This window comes from Pseudorasbora parva, chromosome 15, assembly GCF_024679245.1.
Source record: "Pseudorasbora parva isolate DD20220531a chromosome 15, ASM2467924v1, whole genome shotgun sequence".
Classification (NCBI taxonomy): domain Eukaryota; kingdom Metazoa; phylum Chordata; class Actinopteri; order Cypriniformes; family Gobionidae; genus Pseudorasbora; species Pseudorasbora parva.
The window spans coordinates 7,243,165-7,259,735 of NC_090186.1; the positions used below are offsets into that span (position 1 = coordinate 7,243,165).

At 35.7% G+C, this 16,571-nt stretch overlaps 2 protein-coding genes and 1 non-coding gene across 3 annotated transcripts; 1 reads left to right on the forward strand and 2 right to left on the reverse strand.

The window, feature by feature from the left end:
• The first annotated feature begins 563 nt into the window (after nt 1-563).
• On the forward strand, nt 564-7,824 carry ociad1 (OCIA domain containing 1). Its single transcript, XM_067416934.1, has 8 exons — nt 564-790; nt 969-1,053; nt 1,188-1,241; nt 3,117-3,164; nt 4,471-4,603; nt 4,905-5,134; nt 5,300-5,452; nt 7,591-7,824. Exons 1-8 carry the CDS (start codon nt 731-733, stop codon nt 7,626-7,628), a joined length of 801 nt encoding a protein of 266 aa, XP_067273035.1. The 5' UTR covers nt 564-730; the 3' UTR covers nt 7,629-7,824.
• Nucleotides 7,825-8,436: 612 nt separating this feature from the next.
• ociad2 (OCIA domain containing 2) lies at nt 8,437-14,049 on the reverse strand. The gene is made up of 7 exons (XM_067416935.1): nt 13,930-14,049; nt 11,837-11,930; nt 10,960-11,013; nt 10,377-10,424; nt 10,136-10,280; nt 9,938-10,026; nt 8,437-9,469 (listed from the first exon to the last, which is right to left on the reverse strand). The coding sequence occupies exons 1-6, from the start codon at nt 14,011-14,013 to the stop codon at nt 9,939-9,941; spliced, it is 513 nt and encodes a 170-aa protein (XP_067273036.1). The 5' UTR covers nt 14,014-14,049; the 3' UTR covers nt 8,437-9,469; nt 9,938.
• Nucleotides 14,050-16,071: 2,022 nt separating this feature from the next.
• Nucleotides 16,072-16,186, reverse strand: LOC137042093 (U5 spliceosomal RNA). Its single transcript, XR_010898213.1, has one exon. It is a non-coding gene; the product is annotated as a U5 spliceosomal RNA (small nuclear RNA).
• Between the last annotated feature and the right edge of the window lie 385 nt (nt 16,187-16,571).

Consider the following 16,571-nt stretch of genomic DNA (forward strand, 5'->3'; position numbering starts at 1 on the left):
AAATCATTTCGCAAACATCTGTATTACTTTTTTATTTCTCATCGTTAGTATTTACTCCGGGTTTAAGATGAAACATATATATATATATATATATATATATATATATATATATATATATATATATATATATATATATATATATATATATATATATATATATATATATATATATATATATATAAACACATACGCGCTACATTTTTTTTACAGTCTATGCATGTCACATGTTTACAAACACAAATAATTCAGACTTTCTTTTCCTGTTCTTTTCTCTTTTATTCATTAGAATAATAAACATGTATGAACTTTTTATTTTGTTAATATTCACTCATTTGATACTTGAAAAAAAACGTCGACATAATGAAACCACATATATATATTGTGGTTATATAATGTTTTATTTCTTTCAGTAAAAAAAAATGTTCGTGATTATATTCTGGTATATTTATCGAAGTAGAATTTAAAATAAACGCAAACTTTATCAAATGAGCATTTATACAGAAAACAGAATAAAACGAATACAAATAATTTATGGTGTTGTGAAATTTTTGTTTGGTGCTTCCGGCTTCACTCCAGCGCTTCCGGGTTAGTGTTGTTGCTGATAAGAGTCGACTGGAGGTCATGTAATAAAGTGTGTCGTTGTTGTTGTTGATTTGAAAGCCGCGTAATCCTATGGATACTGCAAAAACAATATTGTTGTGTTAATCGCACTGTGCCTCTTGAATCAGTCATGTCGCAAGCATCGTCTGGATTCACTCCGGCTGCTCAAGTACCACATGCGTCCAGTAAGGTAGGCAGTTAATTCACCTGACAGTGTTTATAAACCAAATATTCTGTTTCTACTGCTCTATCTCACGCAGAAGTGCGTCAAAAGCAAAGTGTGTGTTCGGTTTTCTGTTTACAGGATCAATAGATGGTTGATAGGGAACTTTCAGAGAATTTCCTCACGCATAGTTTTGTCTTCTCAGGGTGCTTTGGGGGCTGCATATATTCCCAATGAAGAAGAGAGGCGTGTCTTCAGAGAGTGCAATTCAGAAAGCTTCTGGTACAGATGTGAGTAGTATACCGACCCGCCTTGACTGTTATTCTGCAAAACTTCGTTTGCAATATGTTGTCTCAAGTTGCTCTGATGAGAACATACTTTAGAAAGAGACTTGTGAACATGTCTGCTCTCTTAATATTTGCAGCCTTGCCATTTTCCGCCATCGCTATGGGAGTCTCTCAGGTAATGGTATCAAGAGGCAAGTTCAAGTCCAATATTTAAGTTTTTTTACTAATGGCTCCGATTGTCATTGCAAACCTAGACTTTTCAGGGAATTGTAGGAGCTGGAAAAGTCATTGAAATGAATAAAATCTTAAAAAGTGATGGGACGTTCTATCCACCTTATTCTAGGGCTGCAACAAACGATTATTTTGATAATCGACTAATCTGCCAATTATTAGAACGATTAATCGACCAATCGTCGATTATTGCCGTTGACGACTAATTGGTACATTTTGAACGATTATTCAATTAGTTAAAACATTGAGGTATACATATTCTAACTATAATATAAAAAAAGAAAATCACTGTAGCTTTTTGAAATGTTTGTTTTAATGAACTTTGAACCAACTAACAGTTCATTCTCTTTAAGTTCTCAGATTTCAAATCACACACAAATGCTTTCTACGCATTGTTTAAAAATTCTGTTCTCTTCCAGTTAAAATTTTTTTTTTAAAATTTTGTCGACAATGTCAACGAATCGTTTTTCAGCCCTACCTTATTCCTGAGGAGCCTACTGCGTTTTGAATTATGGGTTGCACCAGGGGCGCCATGAAGACTTTTATGGGGGGTATGCAAGACAGAATTTTGGGCCAGAAGATGAATGTTTTTTTCTTTAGAAATGTAATAAGAAATTGAAATAATTTATTAGTTGACATTTATATTATTTCAAGTAACAAATTTCAGTTCGCCCCCACTCCAACCCCAAAAACTAGATTGATTTTAACCCATTGAAGCATACAAACGCACCGGTGTGCGATAGAATATATAAGTTTTCCCTTTTGCATTCAGCTTTAATAGTATAAAAAAGGACAACACATACTGCACATTTGTGGTCTGTTCTCCCAGTTTAATTTGTGATATATCCTATTAATAAATAACTGGAATGCACGAAGAATCTCTTGTTTTTCTCCCCAAAACCTCACGTTTTTTTCCAGGTTTCTTTTCATAGGTGAATACAGTGTATTGTCTGTCAAAATGAAGGGAATCACTTTGAAATTGTATCAGGCAATGCTGCAGTTATTGAAGATTTTTGTTTAAACCATGGCATGTTACATAATACAGATATTACTGCAGTGATATTTAACCCGTCCGTTTTTGCTGTGGAAAGAATCACGCTTTTGGGGTTATTCATGGTCTGCTGCAAGAACCTTGTTGATGCTTTTACACTTTTAAATGTCATTTTATTGTTCAATGGCCTAAGGGTGAGTAAAACAATGTCATCTGATTGTACCCAGTTTAAAAATATATATTATTGTATTCATAGAGCGAGGCTTTCACTCATTGCTAACAGTTTAACAGAAGTTACTCGAATAATTTACGCAAAGCTTCATGGGGCGTAGGAATAAGGTGGATGGTAATTTTTTTCTTCTTCTTCTAGATATGCTGTAGATACAGCTCAAATTATTTTAGTAATTACAATGAACTATCTAAAAGTAATGAGACGTTTATGGAACTTGTGGAAATGGGATATTTCATTTGTTTTTGTTGTTCCAAACTCATAAGAGTTTTCATGCATCTTTGAAACAGATTAAGATATTTTTAATGAAACCTGACTGACTTCTGTCAATACATTGAAAGTCCATTCCACCCAAACATTGATGCTTCAAAAGGTTCATAAAGATATAAATAAAGAATAATTCTGTAAAGAAATCCATATGATTCGAGCATTAAAATGATTAAACCAATTTTTTTAAAGAGACTCGATTGCTTTATATGACAAATATTTAATTAAGGTTTTTATTCACATATGAATATTGCTTAATTTAGAGTAATAGATAACATAAATAAGTATTTTATTTTATAAACAAATCTGTAAAAAGGTTTTAAAAAATCTTATTTTGTTTATCCCCAGGAATACTTTCTCCGTCACCCCGATTTGGCTCTCTTCCTAAAGTTGCCAGTGAGTATCAAGAACAACAGACAATACAGATTTTATAGGAAGACAACTTAAAAAATCAAAGTTACAGTTGTGGTCAGAATTAAATATGTAAATATGAAGCTGTAAAAATAAATCTGCACGGTTTATCCTACTGATCTTTCATTAAAATATTTTGCAAAAATCAAACCTTTCATTGAAGTAAAACAATTGAAAGTAGTGGAAAATCACATTATGACACATGCTTTTCTCCCAATAAAAATTATTGGCACCCCTAGAAAATCTTCAGAGTAAAATGTCTCTAAAATATATACCCATTCATATTTATGTTTCAGTGACCAGGAACATGAAATTGAAACTGTTCTAATACTTTCTGTATAAATATGAGGCCAAAGGCCAAATTAATCATTCTTCACAAAGCAAATAATATAGTTCTGATGTGCAGCAAAAGATTGTTGAGCTTCACAAAATAGAAAGTGTCTGTAATAAAATGGCTAAATGGACAAAGACTCTCCAGTAATCACAGCTGGAGAACTGCAGAGATTAGTTGAGTATTGTGGTCAGAAAGCCTGCAAAAAATCGAACAGAACCTTCCTCCCCACATGTTGTCTGTGAGGGTTTTAAGAAAAATCCTCCTCGCTCATCCAAAAACAAACTCCAGCATATTCAGTTGTAAGACATGACTGGATCTTCAGATGGGACCTGGTTCTGTGGTCAGATCAAACTAAAAAAGAGCTTTTTGGCAGCAAACCCACCAGATGCGTTTGGTGCAAATGGGATAAAAAGTTCCCCATGCACACGGATAAATATATTGCTGGAACTTTAATGGTGTGGACCTATTTTTTAGCTGGACACAAAAATGTGTGACTGAGCGCAAAATGAAGCTTCTTCCATGGTCGTCCCAGTTCCTGACCTGGACCCTATAGAAAATGAGTGATGAGCTGAAGAGAAGAGCTGGATCTGAAGGATCTGGAGAGATTCTGGATGAAAGAATGGGCTCTGATCTCCAAACTCATCAGGCATTACAGAAGAAGACAGGGTGCCAATAATTATGGCCAATGTGTTTTTAGATAAGCATTTATTTCATAATGTGATTTACCCCCCAATTTGATTTCAATGAAGGTTTAGATTTTTGTGAATATTTTAAATAAAAGATCAAAACAATTTTTAAAAATGCAGCCATATTTGATTATATATTTCCCAAGGGTGACCAATAACTGACCACAACTGTATTTGGAGATGGAGGGCTATTACAAGGCAACTTTTTTTGTTCAAAAGGCAACAAGTTCCTCTGAATGTATGTTAATTTTTTTTTTTTTTTTTTATCCAGTTGCTGGCATATTTGGATACATTGGTGGGAAAATGTCATACATGAGGGTCTGTCAAGAAAAGTTTAGGAAACTGGAGAACTCCCCACTGGGAGAGGCACTACGACAGGGACGACTGCATAACATGCAATCTGCGTAAGAACATTATACACACAGCATTTCACACTTTTTATTACATATATTAGTTTCTGTATTTTAGTTTATATATACACTACCAGTCAAAAGTTTGGACACTCTTGGACACCCATCAATGAGACTGGGAAAGTGTGCCCAAACTTTTGAGTGTGAGTGTGTTAATATTTTTTTTAGTTTCTGAAAATATATATTTTTATTTAACATATCCTTTCAAACAAATATAGATAATTATTTAATTTGCATTAAGAAAAGTCATTTTTATATATTATTATTATAATGATAAAATTACTTTTTTTTTAAGGACGAACCAGTCAGAATTTGCAGATCAAACCCCATCAGAATCTCAGCATTCTGGCTCTGAGTCTGCTTCTCAACCTGCAACAGAAGTCAGTCCTGTGCCTGAGAACTACAGCAGTTACACTAGTGACTATACCTACAGCAGCCCCTCCCAATCATACGACCCCACTCCTTTTAGCTCTGGATTCAGTGATTCTGGTCCCGTTAACATCAGGGATGATATTTCTCCTCAAGGTACTGCACATGACGACCAGAATAACATGTATAAATTATAGAAACGTCTATAAACAAATATATATTTGTGTACAATTGGCAAAGAGAAAGTAATATTCGTCATTGAATAACAATTTGTCATCTGATTGGGAGATGTTTAACAAGTGGTTTGCATTTATCCCAAAGCGCCGTTCTACCCAGATGAGGATGTGCCTAAGAAGAAGCCAGTGTTGTATGAGGAACTGCGTAGCAAGAACAGAGAGAATTATGAGGTCACTCTCACACAGAAAGCCGAAACACTTCTGAAACCACAAAGAGAGTTGGCACCACCTAAGGAAGGTGAGCTTCAGTTAGTAACTGATTTGCTTAACATTTTAATAGTCTATAGCAACAATTATTTGTTTGGGCTATAAAGATTCTAAAAGTTAATAAGTTATCTTTATCTAGGCTTATCTTGTTGATTATTTAAAATAAATGGCAAAGCATGTTGAGCACATGAATGTGGCGAACTCATCATTGCAACTCGATTCACTAACGAATGCTTTTATTATAACTAACAGTGCAAACACAATGTAAATAAGAGATTTAATTTAAGATATTTAATTTAATTTAATCACAGTTTAAATTATTATTTTTATTAATCATTTTATTAAAGCTCCACTGTATAATTTTTTTTAGTTTATTCTTAGCTAAAAACACTTAGTTCTTTCAAAAAGATATGCTCATTAATGTATATTTACTTCTTTCAAGTAATAAAGTATTCTCGTAAGTTTATAATTTGCCATTGAAAATACATACGGGTGAGGGGTTCGAATGCCGGTCGCCATGTTGCCCCTCCATCTTGAAAGTACATTAGCAAAAGAGGGACATTCCCACAAATTCAAGCTTCGCCTTTCGCGTTTTAACACTCGATGGCACCGTGTCGAATGTGAAGAGGGGGATTGCCATGTTAATCTTGGACTAAATCGGCCACCGTAGGAGTTAAAACGAAATCAGAATTGAGAGGAACAGAAACTAATATTCTCTGGATGGTCATATACCTTTACACCGCTAGATAGGGGAAAATATCACACAGTGTAGCTTTAAGAGAAACAATGAAGTTGACAGTTTAGTCACTGGTTTGATTTACTGACACAAGCCCTATTCAGGATTATCCTATTGGGATTAGTTTTACAAGGAGTATATGTGGTAATGTAATTTTACCACAGGACACCGTAACATTAATGGCCAATTCACACCGCTATCACCTCCCTGTCGTCATGTGCATATTAAGGTGCTTCCTGATACCACGTGCGCAAACACATATAACCTATATATACAGTTAGGTCCAGTCGCACGATTCATTAATTAAAGGGTTAGTTCAAACAAAAATGAAAATTCTGTCATTAATTACTCATCCTCATGTCGTGGACACCCGTAAGAGCTCCAATCATCTTCAGAACACAAATGAAGATATTTTTGTTGAAATCCGATGGCTCAGAAAGGCCTTCATTGACACCAATGTCATTTCCTCTCTCCAGACCCATAAAGGCACTAAAGACGTCGTTACAAAGCCCATCTTACTACAGCGGCTCTATAATCATTTTATGAAGCGACGAGAATAGTTTGTGCGCAAAAAAACCCCAACTAAATAATGACTTGTATGGTGATGGGCCGATTTCAAAACAAAGATTCGAACAAGTACGAATCAGCGTATCGATTCATGATTCGGATCACATTTCAAACCACCAAACTGCTGAAATCATGTGATGTTGGTGATCTGAATCATGAATCAATATACTCATTCATAATGGTTCGAATCTTTGCAATGTAGTGAGATGGACTTTGTAGCGACGTCTTTAGTGCCTTTTGTGGGTCTTGAGAGAGGAAATGACATTGGTGTCAAAAGTAATGCTATTTTTTTTTTTAGTCCATCCTCTATTGCTCTTCTCTCCTCATAATCTCACTAACACACTAGTGGGCGAGGACAGTGTTGTGGTGATGAAGTAGGTGTTGATCATTCTGCAGAGGCAGACTTTCACCATTACAGGCACATCCCACGAGTCGTTCTCTGGGCTTGGTCACAGTAAAAGCTATTTTTGGACTAACAAGGAAGTTTTCAGTTCTAAAACTTGATATGACCTAATGTGTCAAAAGCTCATGAAAAAAGATTTCTCAGTTCATGACCCCTTTAACTACTAACTAGGAACTAACAATGAAGATGTCTAAATATCAACATTTACTAATACATAAGTCAAAATCTGTATCAAGTTATTTAATAGACCTGAGCTAACATGAACTAATCGACGTTGCATTTTAACTAACTTTAACAAAGATTAATACATTCTGGACTGTATTAATAGATATCATATTATTAGTTAATGCCTTAACCGTTGTTAACTAGTGGAACCTTATTGTAAAGTTTTAGCAGTTATTTTATAATCTCAATGTTCTTGTGGCTTTTAATCCATTAACTGATTTCTTTCTTACCTCTCCAGTTAAAAAGAACAAGTATGGAGATGCTTGGGATGAGTAAGAGAGACTTGGAGAATCAACTGAATGGCTCAATCTTCATACGCAGTGACTTCAGTGGAGTTGTCTCGCCTCATTCTGACAGATCAGACCAAAAGCTGCAATCAAATGCTGAATTGAAGATGATTGTATTTTAAGGAGCAAAACTTAGTTTGGGAAATTAATGCAAATTTTTCTAGAATTAAAAAACATTTACTCGATTTGTTTTTGATGGCATATGTGATTTGAAAACTGTTTATCTTCTGGGCTTCTAGCTTTAAGTGAATTTAAGCTAAATCATTTTAAGAGTATCAGTGTTTTATTGATAAGGACATTCTGTCCAAATATACTTGCCATTTGTTAATAAATAAAAACAAGTAATTTAGATATACTACTCTTTAGTATAAACCCAGGAAAATGGGGATGTAAAAGCATCAAGTTTAATTTATCCACTGAAATTATACTCCAGCCAATGTTAAAGCTGTGCACAAGAGACGATTATGGCAGTGTTGAAGGTTATGACAGAGGCAGTTAGATTTGGCCCCATGATAATAATAATGACATCATTCACTGACATTACAGTCATGTCCTCTGAGCTGGAGGTTTAAAGTCTTTCTTTTTTTATTATTTATTAAAGGGGTGATTCACAATTAATTGTTCAAAAATTTCAAATAAAGCCTGTGACATCTGTAATTTATTCACTATATGTTGATCCTTGTTTGTGAAGGTAATTCTATTTTTATTTTATTTTCCAAGTCAGATCTGGAAGACTTCTTTGTGGAGTACAATATTATGATCCAACTCAAAAGACATCTCTTTACTGTCATAAAATTGACCAGAAACCTCCACTCCCACTACACTGTAAACAAAAGCTCAGAAAGGTTTTGCAAATATTGTAAAATAACATAAAAAAAATTATGCTTATTCTGATGAGGTGGATTCATACCAGATTTGACACTACCTGAGAACATCTAGAACAGCATACGTTCATTATTGCTACACTGTGCCCGAAATCCACCTCATGCACTAACACAACTATTTGTGGGTTGTTGAAATTACATAGCATTTTTACATTTCTTTGTCTTCTTAAAAAAAACTTTAAGATTTATAAATTGTCCTATGGTGTGACTGTCAGAAGTGTAATTCAATAAATTACATAAATGTTATTAAATAAAAAAAGCATACAAAAGGTAAAAGATACCTCAGGCATAATTTTACATATTTTTTTCATCCATATATTTCTAAAAGCATAGGAACTTGATACATTTACATGTCACTGAAAACCACATCCTCTGTTGTGACACCATATCATGATTTTAAATCGGCAATTCAACTGACAAGTGTATTTAGTTGAAGGACCCTATTCAAGGTCATTACTGTGAAGCCCGTGACGTGCACATTGTAGGATTTTGTCTGAGAATTGTTCAAATATTAAACTTTTTTGGATCCACTATAAATGTTAACACAATAGGACACATTTCAGATTTTTTTTCAAAAAACAGTGAAAGACTTGACAAAGTTAGTGACCCCTTATATTTTCTGAAAACCCAGACTACACACTACATAAGTATGTTTTCTTCAAAAGGTGTTTTACAATTTTTTTTACTGCTTATTAACTACCCTAGTGCTAAAACCTAAAACATGGCTGCCATATGACACACCTATGGCTGATTTGAATAAATAAACAGCCCAAAGATTGTGTAATTTGCCACAGCAGTGTATAGCTGTAGTATCTTGGCGCTCCCTGCTGGTGAATTAGTTGTAAGGTCCATTCATTTTAGCTGCTTTCTGTGGCGTCATTTTCAGAGAAACATTTTTTTTTTAATACACAAAGTGATGAGCAGCGTCCTTCTGATCCGGCTAACCCTGCAACAGAAAAACGAATACATTTTCCTTTAGCCTGATTCCACATATTTTGTCCTCGTGAAATAATGTTGGTGTATTTTGTGGGCGCGGTTTAGAATGTAAATAAATAGCGGCTGGTTTAGCAGGGTATTGAATTAAAGGGATAGTTCACTCAAAAATGAACTAACTTACTTCTGCTGAACACAAAATAAGATGAAGATTATGATTAACCAAACAGTTTATCGACCCCTTGACTTCCATAGTAAGAAAAACATACAGGGGAAGTCAGTGGGGACCATTAACTGGTTTCTGACATTTCATCAAAATATCTTTTTGTGTTCAACAGAAGAAAGAAACGCGTACAGGTTTGAAACAACTTGAGGGTTAGTAAATTATGACACAATTTTGACTTTTGAGTGAACTATCCCTTTAAGTGGATCTTTTGTGTTTAGAAATAGGGGTGTGTTTGGGCGTGTGTGTTTTTTTTACCTCAGCTCTGAATGGGCTCATTAGGATTAGGCGCTGTTTCAGCTTGTGATTCTTGTTGCTTACACTGTTCACACACATGGATGCAGTGTCTGTATAAATGAAACCATGAACAGACATTACAAACCAGACCAAATTGATTTCAGTTTCCTGCATGCAAAACAGCCATGCCATGAATAATCCACACATTATAATAATTACCTATGTCCAGGTCTAGAGCCCCCAGGTCCAAATCCAGAAGGACCAAAGCCTTTTACGAACTCTGGTCCCAGTTTATTAATGGCCTTCTCTCTGCAGGCCCCAACATAGGAGGCTTTGCCTACTGCATAGCCCACAATACCTGCCACTGCAGAGGAAAGTGGATTGATGAGTTTGTATTCCAGCTGCCATTGTATCAATAATATAAGGTGGAAAATTACATCATTATTCAATAGGGACTTACAAATCAGTTTAGGAAAATACCCAAATCGCTTGGACTGTTTCCAGACACCTATAAAAAGCAGTAAAAGCAGTACAAACTGGATTAGGCTGTTTTCAATTAATCAATATATATTTAAAAAAATCTTTATATAGATTGTGTTCATAAAGATTTCATTCTTCAATTCCACTGCGCTGCTTTTCCATTCTTTTTCTGTGTAAACATCCACTAGACGCAAATGTTGTGCATGTGTCTTTTTGACCAAGATAATGCTTGTTCAAAATAATCACATTAGCAAAGTTTGCACTATTTCTGTTTAGTCTCAAAATATATTCATTCATTTTATCGATTCTCATTTGCAACTTAAACTACTACAACTATCAACATCAGATGAATTTCCACATGCATCTTGAAAAGTGGACAATAAATCAAAAGGTGCCTTTTACTCCGTGGAGCCTTTAGCCTCATTGTACCATACAAGGGTTTTATTCATAAAGCATGACTGACAGACTGTTGATACTAGTGTTTTTTAGCCCCTGCTCTATGGTTAAAACTCAATAGCTTCATGTAATGAATGCTTTTTCTCATTATGTAGACTGGATCTTACCGCTGTATATGAGGCCACCAGTCACAGCCACGCTCCCGGTAGAGAGCGGAAGAGCTGTGGAGACATTAACAGGTCAGAGGTTAAAAAGCTACACGTTACCATTCCAAATTGTTCCAACACCAGCTTTTGGAAAGGATTCCCGCTCTTAGTACAAAGGGGCTGGTTGGATAAAATGGTGCTTGTAGAAGTGCACTGAATGTGGTAAAGGAGTATAGTTTGATCTATACCTTTTATCTTAAATTACCTTAAAATTAATATTTGGTTACAATGGACAACTGGGTCACAGTTCACTGTCAGCGGCAAACAACTGGCAGACTAAACTTGAGGCTTAGGTTTCCCCCAACACAAACAGTGCTAGGGTTAAACCAAATTCCAGCCATGTCAAAACATAAGCACTGGACAGTATACACACCACTGTTTTACTCCATTTGCTCTTTTTTGAACAAACATTCTTGAATATACACGTACACACTTGTCAAGTCCCTTTTTACCAAAAGCAAACAAACTGTGAAGGTCATTCAGAGGGGAAACTCTTTTTTTAAATACACATTTTTAAAGTATAATACAACCCATCATCTAAGACATCATACAAATTGTCTAACTGAACTGAACAAAAACATCACCCAACTTAAGGTCACAGCTCATTTACTCACTCTTGCTCTTTCTTTGTTCTGTGCAACACAAAAGACATTGTTCACACATTTGAAAAATGTCTTTTTTGTTTCCCATACAGTCAATGGTAACCAAAACTGTTAGCTTCCAAAATTCTTCACAGAAAAAAAGAAAGTCAAAGCAGTTTGAAGCAATAATGAATGTTAACGATGGTGCCATTCACATCACTGATGTTGTTATAGTAAATGAGTACATATTTCCTTACCTCGATACCAGAAGCTCTCGTACTGACATTCCTTCCATATCTGCTTCATATCTTCCCGGGGAAAGCGTTGGTCTGATATGGGGCATTGGTATTGCTGTAACAGGTCAGAAAAAAGTAGTCCTGAATTTTCTTCTTTCAGTGAACTTTAGCATATAAACATGCATTACACAGAAACTTAAATATATAAAGTTGGCTCAACAAAACATTGTTTAAAGGGGGGGGGGGGGGTGAAATGCTGTTTTATGCATACTGAGCTTTTTACACTGTTAAAGACTTGGATTCCCATCCTAAACATAGACAAAGTTTCAAAAACTAATGTTGGACGTTTGATGGAGTATTTCTGTGTCAAAAAGTATTTCTTCGTTTCTCACAAGTTTCGGAGAGTTATTTCCGAGTATGGGTCGACTTGACGGCGATAGAGCGGAAGGTCCTTGTATGGGCCGTACGGGCTCTTCTCCCGGTAGGGTGCGCGCGCGTGACTAGAGCAAGAGAGGAAATGCACGCCCATAAACACTCTCTCAGCTGCAGATCTACTCGTCCGTGAACACTTCTGTCGTTATAGTCCGCGCCACGCTCCACTTTATTCCTATGTGTGATGTCGAGCGACTTCAACGCTTCAGCACAGCATTCTGGGAAGGCAGCGCTGCATTTGAACCGATTTGAACGCAGTAATGACGGGAAGCTTCACAACATCGCTTCAGTCGCGTCTCAAAGTGGATCTCCACGGTCAGTGCTGTCACAGGACTTCACCAAATCATACCAAAGAAGTGTGTTTTTGATGGAGCGTTCCCAGCGATAAAAGTTCGGTCCTGCTTTGGAAGCAGCCGGTGAGTAAAACTGCTTCAAATGTCTGTGCTGTTGGCTCGTCGTCACGTGAGTAAACATCAGTAAACGACACGATCGCGTGCTTCGTCATTCAAATGCGCTGATGGTTAGTCCATTGTTGTTCTCTGTATAACGTTACACTAGTCTGACGTGCAAAACCGTTCTGCTTGCTACTGCTAAGGTTTAGTAGCATACAATAGTCCATAAACCGAATCATGTCCTCATAAACTGCGAGTAAAGACACACAAATGTTGACAGGCCACTAAATACAGTACATACCACAGAGACGGATGTCCTGCTGTTGCTGTTTCTCCTGTTCAATTTATTTCTGCCTCAGATTTGATTCTGGATCATATCTGTATTAGCTGAGATAGCCATGGGTTTCTCCACGCTTGAGGACGTCACCGCTTTGTGCGCTCGTCATTCTTTAGCTCCGCCCACTCGATACGCCTCCAGCCGCTCGATTTTTTCCGGAAAGACTCGGTACAGCCCATATTTCTTTTTTAAATATAATAAAACTAAAGACTTTTCGGAGATATGAAGGATGCAATACTACTCTATAGGTACTCAAGATTGACATGAGATTGACTGAAACTGAGTGTTTCACCCCCCTTTATTGTGTTTCACCCCCCCCCCCCTTTAATCAAACTTGTTTTGACATAAACTGTTTTTTCTTAATTGGTTAATTAAGTCAATTCATTCTATTAATTCTATCAATGAAGAAATTGTATTCATTATTACAACAAATAAACAAACAAGAAGCTTTAGTATAATTAAACTCACTCACAGAATCAACTAGACTTTTTAGTTTTAAGTTGGGTTTTTTTAGATAAAAAAAGTCACGCCCATGATGTTAAACAATCATCACGTGGTTCTTTCAAACCAAGGTGGGTTTCTGTAGGTTACATTTGAGCACATTTTTAAATGCTTCCACAAAAAGTGAATCTTTCTAACTCTGTGTAAACATGGTGACCATATACAGCAGCTGTAGGTCTGGCATCATAAAGTGCAGTGAACACCTGGTTACTATCAGTCTACCAGCACACTATCAACCACGTGAACATTGATCTGAACTAACATTCAAATGCTGTATTTAACAAGATACTTTACAAGTTATTTAACACTGACATAAAGAACACTGCTCACCACCATAACACAATAAGGTTTTTTTTTTTAATTCAATGTAAAAAAAAAAAAAAAAAAACACTACATGAATATTTCGCTGCAGTCTTTCTGAAAGATAAACAAACCTCTCAACACTCTCTTACCTTCCACCCAGACTGGCCGGGTTTTGCATCCACCGGTTCTTCTGTAATCTGATGTCCTTCTGTGGTCATATCTTTTTCAGCCATGTCTTCCTGTCGTTTCTCTTTGTCTGTTCTGTTTCTACTACTATGTCTTTTTGCTTAATTGAGCTCCCCCTCTCCACTCCTTAACGTTGTACATGCTCCTCCCTTTGGGGGCAGTTCTGTGATAACTTGTAGCCTACACAGAAGGTTTCTTTGAACATTGTGGTTTCAAACCAAATGCAACGTCATGGTTGCCCTACAAATGATATGCACATTAACACTGCTATCTGAATTTGAACTGAATTTAGTGTTGTGTTTAGGCTACAGTTGAAATATGAATACAGATATGACCCTAATGATTTGAACCCTTTTGAACACATTGAATCATGTTTAGAAGACCTTGCTGGTGTTTTACCAATGTCTCCTTTTAATGTCATTTGAGTTTTTTTTTAAGTGTGCCGATTTCCTGTTTTGACACATACTCGTGTCAGCAAGCTCACCTCTGTCCAATATTCTACTCTGATTAATCTTTATCACACAATTTCCCCCTAGATAAGCGCACCCTTTATTGCTACATGCTACAAATCACTGCCGTTTTCAGAAACTTTGAATAATAACTTGCTGCACTGCTCCAAAAGAATCCTTTAAACGTCAGCAGACGAAGATCTGACCATTCCAAAAAAAAGCCATTTTGAAAACACTTGTTATTTTCAGCAGAAAGAAAAGGTCATAAAGCAAAAGAAGATACATTTTCTAGAGACGTTGATTTATAACAATTTTAAAAGGAGTCAGATTTATAGTTACGAGTTAAGAAATTTGATCAATCAGTGATTTATAAAGCCCAACGAGAAGTTGTTGTCCTGGTGAAACCTTAAAACTAATGGTGTCTCTGTAAAGCCTTGAATGTGCTCTGTTCAGGACATTAAAAACTGTGGCATGAATGCAGTCCAAGAAACGCACTCAAATACAATGTCACTCAGAAGAGTATATTCATGAAGGCAATCTGGAACGAGATATTGCTGGAACTGAATATAATGTAACACCGGACACACACATCTCAGAGACAGCTGTTTGTGTGACTAACAACACAGAAAAAATGAAGCCGTCAAACACAGCGACTGACCTAGACAAGACCATTACTTTGGGTTTTTCAAACTGGGGTCCGGGGACCCCCAGGGGTCCTCCATTAGGTTCTAAGAGGTCCCCAGAATAATTTCAGTTAAATAAAAGACGAAGCAAAAATGGATAAAGTCTACCATACAATCTAACTGTTTAATTTCTCTCCTTGTTTGCCATATACATACTTTTTAAAATTGTATAGTTTACTTTGTATCTTTCTAGTGAGTTTTTTCTCACTATATTCCCCTTTATCTTGCTCAATGGGGTTCCAAGGCAGTATTCTTAATGTGGTAAATAAGCTGCTTACATACATTTATTATGAAAGTTGCTTATACAAGTAATTTTTAATTGAAAATGTTCTTCTTCAGGTTTATATGTCCAACTTATTGTAATTGTATTGGCAATTTAAATTTGGAAACTGTTTTATTTAAAATGTCACACTATTTATCTAATAGTTTAAATGTTTTTATACAAATATAGAGATGAATTTAAGGCGGTCCCCATGAAGGTTAATCATATTTGGGGATCCTTGGCATCATAAAGTTTGAAAACCCCTGCATTACATCATAGTAGGAGTAGTAAAATATTGGATATACGGCACAACTACACACACCATTCACGAGACTCATCTCACCCGAGTTCAATTGAAACATTATAATAACTCAAAGATTGTACTGATTAAATTTAACCAAATGCAGAACTACATTTGATTACATAATCTATACAGTCTCTGACTTAAATGTAAATATAATATTAAAGTTACTCAACTTCTTTAGTGACATGATGAGATAGACTAGTTTCTTTCTTTTCGAAAAGAAAATCTGCTGTTCTCTTTAGTCAGTCAAACAGTTGACAAACACTCATAACTCTCTTACGAGCAGAAATTCAGCTGTTCTCTTTACGCAATCAAACTTACGACAAACACCCATATGATATATCATCTATTGATTGCATTCGTTAACACATTTGTTTTTATTTTCATCTTTCTTTAACCAGCAAGGTAGTCCCGCATTAAACAGGACATCAAAAAATTAATTTATACTCATTGTGTTCCTCCCCACGGAAATCTTTAGTAAAAGGCGAAAGATTTATGCGATCTGAGGTGAAACATGAGTGTATGAAGTCGTACACATCAGGGTTCAGTATCAGAGGAAGGACGACACAAACATCAGTGACGGTAAGCACTCCTTGACTATTAACAAGTAACACCAACCAAATCAGTATATTACAATATATAAATAAATCTACTAGAATTTATATTTAAGCTGTACAGAAGTACACAAAGCACTAAATATGATACTGACATGTTAAAAAAGTTGAGCGTGCAATGCATCATGGGAGCTCGAACTGTATGTCTGAGTTAGTCACGTGACTTTTTTTTTTTCTGCCGTCGTCCCGTTTTGTTTTCTGATGTTCGCAAGATGGGAACTAAAAAGACAAATCACATTATTCTTGACATTTTATACTCTAAATACTTGAACAAACTACTAGACTACAATAAA

Bases quoted from the DNA above. Each gene is read 5' to 3' on its own strand.
- ociad2 (XM_067416935.1), bottom strand. From the start codon at position 14,013: ATGGCTGAAAAAGATATGACCACAGAAGGACATCAGATTACAGAAGAA. The intron at 10,425-10,959 runs GTAAGATCCAGT...TGCTTTTTATAG, and splicing joins TGGTGGCCTCATATACAGCG to GTGTCTGGAAACAGTCCAAG. The intron at 10,281-10,376 runs GTAAGTCCCTAT...TTTCCTCTGCAG, and splicing joins GTATTTTCCTAAACTGATTT to TGGCAGGTATTGTGGGCTAT.
- ociad1 (XM_067416934.1), top strand. From the start codon at position 731: ATGTCGCAAGCATCGTCTGGATTCACTCCGGCTGCTCAAGTACCACAT. The intron at 3,165-4,470 runs GTGAGTATCAAG...TTTTTTATCCAG, and splicing joins CTCTCTTCCTAAAGTTGCCA to TTGCTGGCATATTTGGATAC. The intron at 5,453-7,590 runs GTGAGCTTCAGT...TTACCTCTCCAG, and splicing joins GTTGGCACCACCTAAGGAAG to TTAAAAAGAACAAGTATGGA.